The sequence below is a fragment of the Mytilus californianus genome, unplaced genomic scaffold (assembly GCF_021869535.1).
Source record: "Mytilus californianus isolate M0D057914Y unplaced genomic scaffold, xbMytCali1.0.p SCAF_3, whole genome shotgun sequence".
NCBI lineage: Eukaryota > Metazoa > Mollusca > Bivalvia > Mytilida > Mytilidae > Mytilus > Mytilus californianus.
Window position 1 is genome coordinate 83,470,820 of NW_026262679.1, and position 18,428 is coordinate 83,489,247.

An 18,428-nucleotide genomic window follows, 5' to 3' on the forward strand; every position below is an offset into this window, starting at 1 on the left:
TTATTTAAACATTCTGCGGCGCTGATACAATAAATGAAATTACTCAACTTAGTGTCCTTTATAACTAAAACTGCTACAAGAATGGCGGTTTCAAATATGATTGATTGAATAATTGTTGGTATCCTAACGTCCAGTGGCAAATATTTCATGCATGTTCAGGACGAGAACAGATTAACAATAAATACAATAGGTAGGTCCTGTAATATAGGCCGTTCGATGAAGGTTGACGAAATTTCGAGTGCCACTTGAAAATGAGAGTATAGTGGATAGGGAAATACATTTTGTCTTGCAATAGGCCACCTGAGGACCCCTCAAAAAGTTGTTGGAAAAGTTCTTAACGTGCAGACAGTGTGGCACTTTCTTTATACGATGCATCTGATTTAACATCCCTATTCTAACCGGACGTGGTTTCAGCTATGAAAATCCACAAACATGTCCGTTAACCAGTAAACTTGTTATAGTTGTTAGGCATTAATTCGATCCTGTGCAGCGCTGAAATCTGTGGTTTTTTTTTATTTGTATTATAAAAAGAAAGAAAAAAGTTCAGGCGAAAACTATTTTTTTATTCGTGTATATATCGTTAATGTAAATTAAAAACTAATACACTTAGTACATAGATGATTTGTATAGTACGTTATCTATATTATAAACGTTACTCAATGACGGCAAACAAAGACAGGACATTTTGAATGGTGAATAATATAATCACTGACACTTCCAAGCAAAGTGCGTCTTATTGTTCCTAAACCACGACTCCCCATAATTATCATGGCGGCATTCATGTCGTTAGACTTGTGAATGACTGTATGACCAGGATCCCCTCCTTCAAGTTTAATTACTCTGGCTGTTACCTAAATTATAAAATTTGTAAGTTAGTAAAACTGAAAAAAATAAGTCTTAAAATGTTTAAAAAGAGCAGAATGTGCTTACACAAAAGACGATTGGTGTTATGTTATCGTCGGTCTTTGGGTGCATTTATTGAAAATATATTTGAAGCTGCATAGTTCTTCGGAAAAACAAAGTGAGACTATGTCAGAAACATGCTTTGTTCTGTAATTGTCTATTTTGATACCAATCGACCAACCAATATCGTCGGAATCGGAGTATTTTGGGATACATAGAGGTTTTTTTTAAACGAAGACGACTTGATTTTGCATCGGAACTTAATTATAAAACTGAATGAAATATTGCTTTTTCAAAACATTTCCTACGCTGAATATCTCTATTTGTCTTTAGTTAACGGTTTTAGTGAACCTCTTCACTGATGTATCAAAAAGTAGATTTGCATTTGTGTGTTTTAAACAGTTTAAGTGTATAATTCTTTGTATTCCGAAATTTATGAACACATTCTCATATGAAAATGAATAAATTGAATTTAGGTGCTATAAACATATTACTGGTTAGTGTTAAGATGTTCAGTCATTTTTTTTCATTGGTTTATTGCGGTACTATAATTGAGCTCTGAGCTGTATCACCTAACTATACAAATTATTTTAAGACTTACGTTGTGGTCTTTTAGCTTTTGTTCGATTGCTTTGCACACTTCATTTCCTTTCCTACTTTCTTCTTCAAATGCTATTGATATTGCTCCTGGATCTGTGGGTGCCCATATTGCTGCCAAAAAAACCCCGAAAAAAGTCTTAAAAAAACCTGAAGGATTCCAATTTTCTTTGGAGTACACATTTTTATCCTGTCTCATTGGTGTCTATTCAGCATCTTCTTTTATTCCTCTTTAGTTTATTTATTTGCAACGTTTTAAAAAAACCATTAATGTTGATCGTGTAACCAACTGACAGAGCTAAGAGACAAATTTTTGACAATTAAACAGAATATGTTTATTGTGTTATGGTTTTTTCTGTCTGTTCAGATAGATCATTAGTTAATTATTGTAAGATAGTATAATACTTAAAAGTCTGTAAGTCGTTCGGTTTAAAAGCTCTTGTATCCAGGGTACTAGTAACCAAAGGTAATAAAAATTGCATCCCAACTCCAAATTAGTATGAAAAATCGGATGTGTCAATATGTTCCACACTCGTACATCAACGTTTATCACAATGGTTTCAAGTAACAGATTTTGACCTTGTAAGAACATTCCTTGATGTATTATACTTACACTCATAAGTATAAACAGATCTGTGATGAACACAATGCAATATCACTATATCGTCATTTTCTCTGTATAAATTCGAGCTGTAGACTGGAAAAGGAGAATACCATGTAAATCTGATCATTGTATTTTGTCACAATTTAGTATTTTAGTAATATATTTTTACTTTTATTTGTTGATTTTTGTTGATAGTTTATAGTTTGTATTAACCCGAATAATTCAACCCCTCTCCGCAATCGATCTCTTCTACTTGCGAGGTTAATGAAGTAATCGTAGATCTGCGGAATATAACGACTGAATTATTCGGGTTATGTTTGTATCTCTGTTTTAATGTATGTTTGATTGGAGGTATGCCCCTTTTCTTCATCTTCGCTAACCAAGGGTTAAGAGGAGGGGACTGGATCGTAACCCTTGGCTGGCGAAGATATCTTCTCTTTCATTTTATATTTTGTGTCTGATATTTGAACTTATTTTCCCTCATTTTATATTTTATTTTTCTAATTAATACAATCTTACAATATAAACTGTGTTTAAACGTGATGTCAGTCTGAGTAGAGGGCAGCATTTGTAAATAAAAGTTTGTACATGGAAAAAAGGGGGGGGGTCATTCACCCAAGCGCCTGTGATTGTTTAATGATTCTCATAAAAAATATTTTCGTTTCTGCAGTTTTTATGACAGATTGGAATACTGCTCGGCTGTAATACTTGCTTATTCACTTTCTACCTGTTAAATCAACTAACTAAAATGATTATGTGTCCTTTGTCGGCCATGCAGATGATTAACTTTTCAAAAGAATACAGCGACGGGTTTATCCGCATTGCTATGCATTTAAAACATATTGTGTTTGGTTCTTGCGGATTGAACATAGAAAGATGTTTATTTTGTATGGACTTAACTAACCCAATGTATATATGAAATCTCTGTATAGTTTGGAATTTATTTTGTACAGGTACCGGTATTTAATCTGTTATTAATTCATATCATGCAATATCCGAGTTGAGATGTGATTTATGGATTATAAATAGTGTTTTATCTGCTTGATAAAACTTTATACTGGCAACTGATTATATGCTTTTTGTTGACATTGGTCTGCATACGATCTTAAAATTGAAATAGGTCGACCAGAATCAGCTGCGGGTTAAAGATTTCACAATACGATTAAAAAAGTTCAGTATTTTTATAAAATACAATTAAAATTTGTCAAATTTTTCAATACTCGACTATGAGCAATACACGCAGTAATCAAGTTGTTTATTATCTAAAGTCGATAAAAAGTTTGCGATAAACGACAAATGTTGTACCTCAAGTATGTAAGTGAATAGATAAATGGAATTATAGAGAAACTAAAACACTTACAGTCCAGAGCCTTATCAGCATCTGCACTTCCATCCATCGCTATTACGACCACTCTATTTCCTTCAGTCATCTTTGGTCTTCTGCTGTTTATCGTCAGTAGGTCACATGCACATTAAGTTATCAAGCGGGTTATTCAAATGATTTTTGTATAAAGTTATATAATAAGTCGCTCCAAATAACCTCAGTCCTGTTAATGCTCAAACTGATTACGATTCTTGCTCTTTGAAAATTTTATGAACATGAAAGCTGCAGTTATTTCTAGTTTTGTTTTGGGCAACAACTACTTTCAGATATCAAGATAAATAACGTAATCATGAACAATATTGACAATGACACATTAAAATAGAAATGGCAGGTGCAGATCTGAATACGATTTTGTTTTCAAGTCAAAAAGATTTCCGAGATTATCGAAAATTTTGAATGAAAAATGAGCTATTTACGTTATCAGGTTATTAGATATCTAAAGCGATATTAACTGTTCTGATAGTTCTCTTGAACATTCCTTGTGTTTCAAAAACAAGCACATGAACTATCTTTACTTTTCCATAATTTTAATATTGATCTAATGTTTTATTAATGATTTATTGCCGTTTAAAACATTATGTATATGAGTGATTTTTTTTTAGTTCAAATGCGAACATCCTTAGGCTGACAAGAAGATGAAACATTTGTTTAAAAGAGAAAATGATTATTTATAGACATATCACCTTCTATTTCTTTTTGTTCTTGGTGGATATATATATATATAGTTGTCGGCAATTATACTACATGTCTCTATTTTTAATACACCTCCATTGTCAGATTTCTCCTTAAATAATGTGTACAAGATTCATCTGTAAAAAATGAGTATGCAAGAAAAAAATGACATAAAATGAAATATAAATTTATTGCAACTCAAATCACTTTAATGACGATATACGAGAACTGGAATATTAGAATGGTGTAAAATGTAATCACTGACGCTCCCCATAACTGTCCGTCTAAAAGCTCCGACACCTCTCGACCCAATCACAATACATGTTGCCTTGCATTCCTCTGTTGTTGTTAATATTGCGTGTCCAGGATCGCCTTGAACTCTTATAACTTTGCCATTAATCTGCAATTAAGAACAAAACTTAAATTATTTTATATACATTTTGTGTTACACTTAAACACACTGAATGTTGTGAAACGACGAAATGGAAAGGAAGAGCAGAACAGGAATTTCAGATGTTACTGAGAAGTAGTGTTTGCAAAGGACGGACGTTTTCCAATAAACATTTTCTATTATATTAAACGTAATTGTCACATCGTATACCTAACCTTTGTACACTGTACACGTATTTTTCTCATTTACTACTTTTTCCCAGATCTCACTTTTTAACCCCTATATCAGACTTTCACACTTTTTTTAACCCTATGTCCCATGGCCACATCCCCGCTTTTTTAAAACCCTATATCCTACATCCCAAAAGCGTATCACCTTCCTTCCCCCTTAATAAATACAAAATGTATATTATATTTATAAATGCCGAATTCATTCCATTACACCTATATCAGCCCGATAAGATAATCGAGGGCCTGCTATATGGTCGAGTGATCTTTCAATTTCATCTATGCAATTTTTTCAGAAATACATGTAACGTAAGTACTTTTATATAGACGCTATTGTTTTATAAAAATTGGAAAATCCTCATTCTTTTAGAATTATGTTAAATTTTAGCGATAAATGTCATATGTGATGTCACTGTTCATATTAGACATAATACCGCTATTTTACAAATACTTTTGGTACACTTTGATATGAATAACAGCAAAAACATCTCTGTATAACAATCTTTTAATAGTTTTTGCCTTTTCCCCCTTTAATTCTATAGGAGTTTGAAGGCACAAAGCGACGCAAGACCAACTATAAAATGTAGATGCTGGTATCTGATAGCGACACATAAGGATAAATTCTGTCGTCATGTGTCGTCATCTACGTAACACCTCGTTTGTCCGAAACTCATTCAAAAAGGATTGACAGAGTTCAACCAACCTTGCATAGATTCTTCAACTAGACATGTTCAGTAGTTTTCGTTTGTTGATGTGGTTAATAAGTGTTTCTCGTTTTTTATATAGATTAGACCGTTGGTTTTCCCGTTTGAATGGTTTACTTTTATAAATTTTGACTTGGATGGAGGGTTGTCTCATTGGCACTCATACCACATCTTCTTATATCTATGAAGGGTTGAACCTGCTTTCTAAATTTAACCAATTCATATCAATTTTGAATGTTAATATATAGTAGTTGAACACAACAACACAATATATTGGTCCGCGGGTATATGTCCTACTGACCTCAAATTTTTGCAACAACTTTTCAATATGGCTGGTAACCTTTGTAGCATTTTGACTTTCTTTTTCAAACTTCTCTGCCATAGTTTTGGTATCATTTGCCGCCCAGAAAGTTGTGAATGGGTTCCAGCCAGACCCACCGTGTGAGGCTAAAATTGGTAACATTATCACTATAAGAAAGCCGCATTGTAAAATCTTCAAAGCATCATAGCATAGAAAATGTTCTTAAAAAGAGTGTAAAACTGTGACCAAGGTAACATTTTGTCAATTGATCATAATCCTGAGACATATATAAATATATATAATTGAAATCGATAGGTACTTTGAATAAATACGCATCAGTTATATTTGACATTGACATTTAAAGTTATATATATTTATAGATATACTTATTTGTATTTTTATTCATATAATGATATTGCGCATCTAATATCCTATGGTAAACGATTCTATAAATAAACAAAGTTTACTTCGGTGATGATAACAAATACGTACGAGATATATACACACACATATCTGGTATTTATGGTCTTGTTGATATTTACAAATGATTTTAAACATTTGAAATATGTCGTACAGGTTAGCCTAATGAAAAGTAAGTCAATATTATTTGCCACTAAATTTATTCTACGCTCAAAGTTTGTCTCAAAGAAATTCAATGTAAAGAATTCGAAATATTTTTATGAAAAAGTTTGATTTTTTTAAAGATTCGTCAACTGTTGCAACTTTGAGAAATAAAGCAACTTCGCAACAGTTTAGAAACTAAATGATTACCTAAAAATACTTTCATTCAAAAGAAAGCTAAACATCAGTTGTAAACAGTTGATCCTACAGAACTATTTTACTGTGAATTTTTCGAAATACTAAGGATTTTCTACACCAAGAATAGATTAACTCAGCTATATTTTGCAAAAATCTTTCGGACTTAAGGTTATCATTACCCTTCAATAAAATTGAGAATGGAAATGGGGAATATGTCAAAGAGACAACAACCCGACCAAAGAGCAGACAACAGCCGAAGGCCACCAATGGGTCTTGAACGCAGCGAGAAAATCCCGCACCCGGAGGTGGTCCTCAGCTGGCCCCTAAATAAAATTGTGTACTAGTTCAGTGAAACTTTATTTTGTCTTTTTCACTTTTTTTATTCGAGCGTCAGTGATGAGTCTTATGTAGACGTGTCATGAAATATAAGTTTAAAGTGGAAGACATATATTCTGTAATATTATTTCCACTGGAACAAATATGTATAGAATATTTGTTCCAACAGGAACAGTTATTAAGACATTGTTATAAGGTTTCCAGGGGAACAACTATTAGGCGGAGCAAATACATGTTGACAGACGAAACGCGCGTCTGGCGTACACAATTTTAATCCTGGTATCTATGATAAATTTATTTCCATGATTAAAAGGTATACTTACGATCCATTGTATAGTGTGATGTGTGATGTAAACAATAAACTACTTTAACCTGGTCTTCCTTCTGGTATATATTCTTTGCATACCCTGTAAAAATTCGGATCGAAGAGAAGTAGTTCTACGATATTAATATATATCTCTGACGAAAGGAGACAACATAGGCGATATTTATATATTTGTAACAAATGAAAATAAAATATGCTCCTATTTAGTTTCACTCATGATCTTAAGAAAACCTTAAGAAGAAGAAACTTCTTTGAGATTGAAAGGTGAGTTTATATTTAATTGAGAATGAGTATGGGGACTGTGTCAAATAGACAACAACCCGATCAAAGAGCATAAAACATCCCAAAGCCACCAATGAGTCTTCAACACAGCGAGAAAATCCCGCACCCGGAGGCGGGCTTCAGCTGGCCCCTTAACAAAAATGTTTACTAGTTCAGTGAAAATAGACCTCACACTAAACTCCGAAACATAACTAAACTAAAATAAAAAAATAACACACTAGACTAACAAATGCCAGATGCTCCTGACTTGGGACAGGCGCAAAAATGCGGCTGGGTTAAACATGTTTTGTGAGATCTCAACCCCCTCCTATACCTTAAGCCAATGTAGAATAAACAAACACACAGCAATACGCTACTCTTCTTTGAGACTCTCTGGTTGTTCATCTAGTCAAATTTTTTGGAAACATTATTTAAAACATTATTCACTTTTTTTAACAACAAATAATCAATACCTTTTAAAAGTTCACTATGTCTTAGCAGTGGGAAATCTAGTGAACGAAAACAAAAGAAAATTCACTTTTCTTATGATAGAGTCGAAAAAGTCAATAATAAAACAATGCCGGTGACGATACTGATCAAAAGTTATTTCTAAATAATAATTGTACATTTTATAGAAATTATTTGTTAAACTGTGTTATTAGAAATATACATGCAAATACACGATGTTTTATGTTCAGTATTTATCAAGATAATTGCATTAGAAGCTTGTAAAATTGATATTTTAAAAAATGCCAATCATTGCTGCATATTGATAAATAAAAAAAAATGGAAAAAAGCATGTACGTACAAAATCTAAGGATCTTTCGGGTTCCCAATTTTCGGAGTGTTCCACAAAGTCCTTAGCATGTTACAATTTCCCAAAGTATACTTATTTTTCACACCTAAGTTATCGAGCACACCGGTCTGCTCTTGTCACGTACATTCAATAGAGACATATAGTCTTTTCGTGAAAATAAAAATTTAAAAGTCTGTCTGTGCAGGTTAAGAAATTAAAGATAACTATTCTTATAAAGTAGGTATCTTTCTACTATTTTTTATACAATTTTAAGAAAAGGTCGTCTCGATTTTTGTACATGTATTTGCGGTCTTCTCGATCTATTCACATTCAATGTTTACATCGAGATAAGGTCCGTTTAAATTTGCTTAGTAACTTAATTTCAAAAGTGCCAATCTTTGCTGAATATCAATCGATTACTTTGGAACATTTTCCCTGACTTTCTCTGGTCTAGTTGTATATATATACGAATAATTAGCATGTTCCAGAGAGGTATACAGTCAGAAGAAAAATAAATTGAAGTTCGTACTCCAGGAATTTATTCGCATAGCAACATTTTAAACCAATTTTACATCAAGCTTCTATAGCCTGCTGTACTCGTCGTTTGCTACTTAAGGAGGGAAATGATAACATTAAATGGAAGTTTTGTTTTTATTTCAACTTATTTCTATTTTTACTATTTACCAGAACGTTTTCCCGTGAATCCATAATTAAAAGCGTCCTTGCTAAAATTGGACAAACATTGAGAAGATCTAGTTTTCAGTGTTTACAGGGGATGTAATATTTTGTCACTAGATTTCCCACTGTTAGACTGTGTCCACTTTACTGGATTTTTTATTCAACTTTATTTTTTTAATTAACACCAGAAGCATTTTAAGACGGGGATAATAAGGTCTCCAATTATGCTCGTCGTACCTCGTTTTTCTCACTGTTTCTAAAGTCGTACAGATAAATTTTATATTTTCCAGTTGTATACTATTGATATATAGGGGCAATAAAACACAATTTTGTATAATATAAACACAAAAGATACACTCAATTTGTGCGTCAGATATATTTGACACTGACATTTAAAGTTGTATTTGAAAACACGTTTAAAAATTACATATAAGATACAATATGTATGTAATAGATATAATTACATATAAGATACAATATGTATGTAATAGATATAAGATGTAAACAAATATCTTACATTGCAATGCTGATTCAGCTTCCGTACTACCATCCATTGCTATGACAACGACTCTATTCTGAATACAGCGTTCTCCATCCATCTTCAGCTACCAATAAGTAAACACCTTTTCACTGCTAGTGCGACTACAGACACGCAAGACAAGTCACAAAATACGAAATGTTTAAATATAAATATAGAGGAAGTAGATTTCAGTGGTTGTCGTTTGTTGATGTGGTACTTAACTGTTTCTCGTTTCTCGTTTTTTATATAGATTAAACCGTTGGTTTTCCTGTTTGAATTGTTTTACACTAGTCATTTTGGGGCCCTTTATAGCTTGCTGTTCGGTGTGAGCCAAGGCTCCGTGTTGAATGCCGTACTTTGACCTATAATTGTTTACTTTTTACACATTGTAACTTGGATGGAGAGTTGTTTCATTGGCACTCATACCCCATCCTCTTATTTCTATTGACGTAAGATGTATATCGAGTTATACTGGCGATGAGCTGTGGTATTGCTTTTGTACAGCATAATGAGAGAGTTTACATAGATCCACTTTAGCAACAGTGAAAATATCTTTATTCTTTATATATATACATTGTTATTTATAAAGTGGCAGAAGCCTATAGAACGTTCATATACCAATGAGACAGAGTTATCCAATGGGTATAAACCCTATACAACGTTTATACACCAAAGATTCACAGTTACTCAACGCGTATAAACCCTATGCAACGGTCATACACCAATACGACAGAGTTATTCGATGGGTATTAACCCTATATAACGTTCATGAACAAATGAGACAAAGTGATTCGATGGGTATAAACCCTATGTAACGTTCATATACCAATGATTCACAGTTATTCAACGGGTAAAAACCCTATGCAACGGTCATACACCAATAATACACAGTTTTTCAATAGGTATAAACCCTATAAAACGCTCATATACCAATGAGACACAGTTTTAGTGGGTACAAACCCTATACAACATTTATACACCAATGAGACAGAGATATTCGATGGGTATAAACCCTATATAACGTTCATACACCAATAAGACAGAGTTATTCGATGGGTATAAACCCTAAACAATATTTCATACACCAATGAGACAGAGTTATTCGATGGGTATAAATCCTATATAACGTCCATACACCAATGAGACAAGAGTTATTCGATGGGTATAAACCCTATATGACGTTCATACACCAATGAAACAGAGTTATTCGATGGGTATATACCTTATATAACGTTCATACAACAATGATACAGTTATTCAGTTGGTATAAACCCTATATAACGTTCAAACAACAATGAGACAGAGTTAATCGATGGGTATAAACCATACTTATCGTTCATACATAAATGAGATAAAGTTGTTCGATGGGTATAAACCATATATGAAGTTTATACAGCAATGAGACAGAGTTTTTCGATGGGTATAAACCCTATATATCGTTCATACACCAATAAGACAGAGTTATTCGAAGGGTATAAACCCTAAACAATGTTAATACACCAATGAGACAGAGTTATTCGATGGGTATCAATCCTATATAACGTTCATACACCAATGAGACAGAGTTATTCGATGGGTGTAAACCCTATATGACGTTCATACACCAATGAGACAAAGTTTTTAGATAGGTATAAACCCTATACATCGTTTATACACCAATGAGACAGAGTTCGAAGGGTATAAACCCTATATAACGTTCAAACAACAATGAGACAGCGTTATTCGATTAGTATAAACCATATTTATCGTTCAAACATAAATGAGACAAAGTTTTTCGATGGGTATAAAACTTATATGAAGTTTATACACCAATGAGACAGAGTTATTCGATGGGTATAAACTCTATATAACGTTCATACACCAATAAGACAGAGTTATTCGATGGGTATAAACCCTAAACAATGTTCATACACCAATGAGACAGAGTTATTCGATGGGTATAAACCCTATATAACGTTCACACAACAACGAGACAGAGTTCTTCGATGGGTATAAACCATATTTATCGTTCATACATAAATGAGACAAAGTTTTTCGATGGGTATAAACCCTATATGAAGTTTATACACCAATGAGACAGTGTTATTCGATGGGTATAAACCATATTTATCGTTCATGAATAAATGAGACAAAGTTTTTCGATGGGTATAAACCCTATATGAAGTTTATACACCAATGAGACAGAGTTGTTCGATGGGTATAAACCCTATATAACGTTCATACACCAATAAGACAGAGTTATTCGATGGGTATAAACCCTATATGACGTTCATAAACCAATGATACAGAGTTATTCGATGGGTATAAACCCTATATGACGTTCATACACCAATGAGACAAAGTTTTTAGATAGGTATAAACCCTATACATCGTTTATACACCACTGAGACAGAGTTATTCGATGGGTATAAACCCTATATAACGTTTAAACACCAATGAGACAGAGTTATTCGATGGGTATAAACCATATTTATCGTTCATACATAAATGAGACAAAGTTTTTCGATGGGTATAAACCCTATATGAAGTTTATACACCAATGAGACAGAGTTATTCGATGGGTATAAACCCTATATAACGTTCATACACCAAATAAGACAGAGTTATTCGATGGGTATAAACCCTATATCACGTTCATACACCAATAAGACAGAGTAATTCGATGGGTATAAACCCTAAATAATGTTCATACACCAATGAGACAGAGTTATTCGATTGGTATAAATCCTATATAACGTTCATACACCAATGAGACAGAGTTATTCGATGGGTATAAACCCTATATGACGTTCATAAACCAATGATACAGAGTTATTCGATGGGTATGAACCCTATATGACGTTCATACACCAATGAGACAAAGTTTTTAGATAGGTATAAACCCTATACATCGTTTATACACCAATGAGACAGAGTTATTCGATGGGTATAAACCCTATATAACGATCAAACAACAATGAGACAGAGTTATTCGATGGGTATTAACCATATTTATCGTTCATACATAAATGAGAGAAAGCTTTGCGATGGGTATAAACCCTATATGAAGTTTATACACAAATGAGACAGAGTTATTCGATGGGTATAAACCATATTTATCGTTCATACATAAATGAGACAAAGTTTTTAGCAAGGTATAAACCCTATACATCGTTTATACACCACTGAGACAGAGTTATTCGATGGGTATAAACGCTACAATATATGACGTTCATACACCAATGAGACAGAGTTATCCGATTGGTATAAACCCTATATGACGTTCATACACCAACGACACAGAGTTATTCGATGGGCATATACCCTATATAACGTTCATACAACAATGATACAGTTATTCAGTTGGTATAAACCCAATACAACGTTCATATAATGATGAGACACAGTTATATAATGGGTATAAACCCTATATATCGTTCATACATAAATGAGACAAAGTTTATCAATGAGTATAAACCCTTTATAATGTTTATACACCAATGAGACAGAGTTATTCGATGGGTATAAACCCTATATAACGTTCAAACAACAATGAGACAGAGTTATTCGATTAGTATAAACCATATTTATCGTTCAAACATAAATGAGACAAACTTTTTCGATGGGTATAAACCCTCATTGTAGTTTATACACCAATGAGACAGAGTTATTCGATGGGTATAAACTCTATATAACGTTCATACACCAATAAGACAGAGTTATTCGATGGGTATAAACCCTAAACAATGTTCATACACCAATGAGACAGAGTTATTCGAGGGGTATAAATCCTATATAACGTTCATACACCAATGAGACAGAGTTATTCGATGGGTATAAACCCTAAACAATGTTCATACACCAATGAGACAGAGTTATTCGAAGGGTATAAATCCTATATAACGTCCATACACCAATGAGACAAGAGTTATTCGATGGGTATAAACCCTATATGACGTTCATACACCAATGAAACAGAGTTATTCGATGGGTATATACCTTATATAACGTTCATACAACAATGATACAGTTATTCAGTTGGTATAAACCCTATATAACGTTCAAACAACAATGAGACAGAGTTAATCGATGGGTATAAACCATACTTATCGTTCATACATAAATGAGATAAAGTTGTTCGATGGGTATAAACCATATATGAAGTTTATACAGCAATGAGACAGAGTTTTTCGATGGGTATAAACCCTATATAACGCTCATACACCAATAAGACAGAGTTATTCGAAGGGTATAAACCCTAAACAATGTTAATACACCAATGAGACAGAGTTATTCGATGGGTATCAATCCTATATAACGTTCATACACCAATGAGACAGAGTTATTCGATGGGTGTAAACCCTATATGACGTTCATACACCAATGAGACAAAGTTTTTAGATAGGTATAAACCCTATACATCGTTTATACACCAATGAGACAGAGTTCGAAGGGTATAAACCCTATATAACGTTCAAACAACAATGAGACAGCGTTATTCGATTAGTATAAACCATATTTATCGTTCAAACATAAATGAGACAAAGTTTTTCGATGGGTATAAAACTTATATGAAGTTTATACACTAATGAGACAGAGTTATTCGATGGGTATAAACTCTATATAACGTTCATACACCAATAAGACAGAGTTATTCGATGGGTATAAACCCTAAACAATGTTCATACACCAATGAGACAGAGTTATTCGATGGGTATAAACCCTATATAACGTTCACACAACAACGAGACAGAGTTCTTCGATGGGTATAAACCATATTTATCGTTCATACATAAATGAGACAAAGTTTTTCGATGGGTATAAACCCTATATGAAGTTTATACACCAATGAGACAGTGTTATTCGATGGGTATAAACCATATTTATCGTTCATGAATAAATGAGACAAAGTTTTTCGATGGGTATAAACCCTATATGAAGTTTATACACCAATGAGACAGAGTTGTTCGATGGGTATAAACCCTATATAACGTTTATACACCAATAAGACAGAGTTATTCGATGGGTATAAACCCTATATGACGTTCATAAACCAATGATACAGAGTTATTCGATGGGTATAAACCCTATATGACGTTCATACACCAATGAGACAAAGTTTTTAGATAGGTATAAACCCTATACATCGTTTATACACCACTGAGACAGAGTTATTCGATGGGTATAAACCCTATATAACGTTTAAACACCAATGAGACAGAGTTATTCCATGGGTATAAACCATATTTATCGTTCATACATAAATGAGACAAAGTTTTTCGATGGGTATAAACCCTATATGAAGTTTATACACCAATGAGACAGAGTTATTCGATGGGTATAAACCCTAAATGAAGTTTATACACAAATGAGAAAGAGTTATTCGATGGGTATAAACCCTAAATGAAGTTTATACACCAATGAGACAGAGTTATCCGATGGGTATAAACGCTATATGACGTTCATACACCAACGAGACAGAGTTATTCGATGGGCATATACCCTATATAACGTTCATACAACAATGATACAGTTATTCAGTTGGTATAAACCCATTACAACGTTCATATAATGATGAGACACAGTTATATAATGGGTATAAACCCTATATATCGTTCATACATAAATGAGACAAAGTTTATCGATGAGTATAAACCCTATATAAAGTTTATACACCAATGAGACAGAGTTATTCGATGGCTATAAACCTTATATAACGTTCATACACCAATAAGACAGAGTTATTCGATGGGTATAAACCCTAAACAATGTTCATACACCAATGAGACAGAGTTATTCGAGGGGTATAAATCCTATATAACGTTCATACACCAATGAGACAGAGTTATTCGATGGGTATAAACCCTATATGACGTTCATACATCAATGAGACAGAGTTATTCGAAGGGTATAAATCCTATATAACGTCCATACACCAATGAGACAAGAGTTATTCGATGGGTATAAACCCTATATGACGTTCATACACCAATGAAACAGAGTTATTCGATGGGTATATACCTTATATAACGTTCATACAACAATGATAAAGTTATTCAGTTGGTATAAACCCTATATAACGTTCAAACAACAATGAGACAGAGTTAATCGATGGGTATAAACCATACTTATCGTTCATACATAAATGAGATAAAGTTGTTCGATGGGTATAAACCATATATGAAGTTTATACAGCAATGAGACAGAGTTTTTCGATGGGTATAAACCCTATATAACGTTCATACACCAATAAGACAGAGTTATTCGAAGGGTATAAACCCTAAACAATGTTAATACACCAATGAGACAGAGTTATTCGATGGGTATCAATCCTATATAACGTTCATACACCAATGAGACAGAGTTATTCGATGGGTGTAAACCCTATATGACGTTCATACACCAATGAGACAAAGTTTTTAGATAGGTATAAACCCTATACATCGTTTATACACCAATGAGACAGAGTTCGAAGGGTATAAACCCTATATAACGTTCAAACAACAATGAGACAGCGTTATTCGATTAGTATAAACCATATTTATCGTTCAAACATAAATGAGACAAAGTTTTTCGATGGGTATAAAACTTATATGAAGTTTATACACCAATGAGACAGAGTTATTCGATGGGTATAAACTCTATATAACGTTCATACACCAATAAGACAGAGTTATTCGATGGGTATAAACCCTAAACAATGTTCATACACCAATGAGACAGAGTTATTCGATGGGTATAAACCCTATATAACGTTCACACAACAACGAGACAGAGTTCTTCGATGGGTATAAACCATATTTATCGTTCATACATAAATGAGACAAAGTTTTTCGATGGGTATAAACCCTATATGAAGTTTATACACCAATGAGACAGTGTTATTCGATGGGTATAAACCATATTTATCGTTCATGAATAAATGAGACAAAGTTTTTCGATGGGTATAAACCCTATATGAAGTTTATACACCAATGAGACAGAGTTGTTCGATGGGTATAAACCCTATATAACGTTCATACACCAATAAGACAGAGTTATTCGATGGGTATAAACCCTATATGACGTTCATAAACCAATGATACAGAGTTATTCGATGGGTATAAACCCTATATGACGTTCATACACCAATGAGACAAAGTTTTTAGATAGGTATAAACCCTATACATCGTTTATACACCACTGAGACAGAGTTATTCGATGGGTATAAACCCTATATAACGTTTAAACACCAATGAGACAGAGTTATTCCATGGGTATAAACCATATTTATCGTTCATACATAAATGAGACAAAGTTTTTCGATGGGTATAAACCCTATATGAAGTTTATACACCAATGAGACAGAGTTATTCGATGGGTATAAACCCTAAATGAAGTTTATACACAAATGAGAAAGAGTTATTCGATGGGTATAAACCCTAAATGAAGTTTATACACCAATGAGACAGAGTTATCCGATGGGTATAAACGCTATATGACGTTCATACACCAACGAGACAGAGTTATTCGATGGGCATATACCCTATATAACGTTCATACAACAATGATACAGTTATTCAGTTGGTATAAACCCATTACAACGTTCATATAATGATGAGACACAGTTATATAATGGGTATAAACCCTATATATCGTTCATACATAAATGAGACAAAGTTTATCGATGAGTATAAACCCTATATAAAGTTTATACACCAATGAGACAGAGTTATTCGATGGCTATAAACCTTATATAACGTTCATACACCAATAAGACAGAGTTATTCGATGGGTATAAACCCTATATAACGTTCAAACAACAACGAGACAGAGTTATTCGATGGGTATAAACCATATTTATCGTTCATACATAAATGAGAAAAAGTTTTTCGATGGGTATAAACCCTATATGAAGTTTCTACACCAATGAGACAGTGTTATTCGATGGGTATAAACCATATTTATCGTTCATAAATAAATGAGACAAACTTTTTCGATGGGTATAAACCCTATATGAAGTTTATACACAAATGAGACAGAGTTATTCGATGGGTATAAACCCTATATAACGTTCTTACACCAATAAGACAGAGTTATTCGATAGGTATAAACCCTATATGACGTTCATACACCAATGAGACAAAGTTTTTAGATAGGTATAAACCCTATACATCGTTTATACACCAATGAGACAGAGTTCTTCGATGGGTATAAACCCTAAATGAAGTTTATACACAAATGAGACAGAGTTATTCGATGGGTATAAACCCTATATAACGTTCAAACAACAACGAGACAGAGTTATTCGATGGGTATAATCCATATTTATCGTTCATACATAAATGAGACAAAGTTTTGCGATGGGTATAAACCCTATATGAAGTTTATACACCAATGAGACAGTGTTATTCGATGGGTTTAAACCATATTTATCGTTCATAAATAAATGAGACAATGTTTTTCCATGGGTATAAACCCTATATGAAGTTTATACACCAATAAGACAGAGTTATTCGATGGGTATAAACCCTAAACAATGTTCATACACCAATGAGACAGAGTTATTCGAGGGGTATAAATCCTATATAACGTTCATACACCAATGAGACAGAGTTATTCGATGGGTATAAACCCTATATGACGTTCATACATCAATGAGACAGAGTTATTCGAAGGGTATAAACCCTATATGACGTTCATACACCAAAGAGACAAAGTTTTTAGGTAGGTATAAACCCTATACATCGTTTATACACCAATGAGACAGAGTTATTCGATGAGTATTAACCCTATATAACGTTCAAACAACAATGAGACAGAGTTATTCGATGGGTATAAACCCTATATAACGTTCAAACAACAATGAGACAGAGTTATTCGATGGGTATAAACCATATTTATCGTTCATGCATAAATGAGACAAAGTTTTTCGATGGGTATAAACCCTATATGAAGTTTATACACCAATGAGACAGAGTTATTCGATGTTTATAAACCCTTTATCACGTC

At 33.2% G+C, this 18,428-nt stretch overlaps 2 protein-coding genes across 3 annotated transcripts; both read right to left on the reverse strand.

Annotated features, from left to right (window-relative positions):
• Window positions 1-542: 542 nt before the first annotated feature.
• Window positions 543-4,335, reverse strand: LOC127735258 (universal stress protein YxiE-like). Its single transcript, XM_052245376.1, has 4 exons — window positions 3,465-4,335; window positions 2,114-2,197; window positions 1,505-1,614; window positions 543-851 (listed from the first exon to the last, which is right to left on the reverse strand). Exons 1-4 carry the CDS (start codon window positions 3,532-3,534, stop codon window positions 657-659), a joined length of 459 nt encoding a protein of 152 aa, XP_052101336.1. The 5' UTR covers window positions 3,535-4,335; the 3' UTR covers window positions 543-656.
• Window positions 4,332-9,646, reverse strand: LOC127735253 (universal stress protein Sll1388-like). 2 transcript variants are annotated; one of them, XM_052245371.1, is made up of 4 exons: window positions 9,456-9,640; window positions 7,202-7,285; window positions 5,784-5,929; window positions 4,332-4,560 (listed from the first exon to the last, which is right to left on the reverse strand). In XM_052245371.1, exons 1-4 carry the CDS (start codon window positions 9,535-9,537, stop codon window positions 4,369-4,371), a joined length of 504 nt encoding a protein of 167 aa, XP_052101331.1. In that variant the 5' UTR covers window positions 9,538-9,640; the 3' UTR covers window positions 4,332-4,368. The 2 variants fall into 2 exon arrangements, with proteins under 2 accessions (XP_052101331.1, XP_052101332.1); XM_052245372.1 differs by lacking the exon at window positions 7,202-7,285 and having other exon boundaries at window positions 9,456-9,646.
• Between the last annotated feature and the right edge of the window lie 8,782 nt (window positions 9,647-18,428).

What these genes read in the sequence shown, in the direction of transcription:
- LOC127735258 (XM_052245376.1), bottom strand. Translation starts at nt 3,534, where the DNA reads ATGACTGAAGGAAATAGAGTGGTCGTAATAGCGATGGATGGAAGTGCA. An exon ending in TGCTGATAAGGCTCTGGACT is followed by an intron (nt 2,198 to 3,464) that starts GTAAGTGTTTTA and finishes CTCCTTTTCCAG; the next exon opens with TCTACAGCTCGAATTTATAC. An exon ending in AAAAGCTAAAAGACCACAAC is followed by an intron (nt 852 to 1,504) that starts GTAAGTCTTAAA and finishes TTTATAATTTAG; the next exon opens with GTAACAGCCAGAGTAATTAA.
- LOC127735253 (XM_052245371.1), bottom strand. Translation starts at nt 9,537, where the DNA reads ATGGATGGAGAACGCTGTATTCAGAATAGAGTCGTTGTCATAGCAATG. An exon ending in AGCTGAATCAGCATTGCAAT is followed by an intron (nt 7,286 to 9,455) that starts GTAAGATATTTG and finishes GAATTTTTACAG; the next exon opens with GGTATGCAAAGAATATATAC. An exon ending in AGTTGTTGCAAAAATTTGAG is followed by an intron (nt 4,561 to 5,783) that starts GTCAGTAGGACA and finishes TCTTAATTGCAG; the next exon opens with ATTAATGGCAAAGTTATAAG.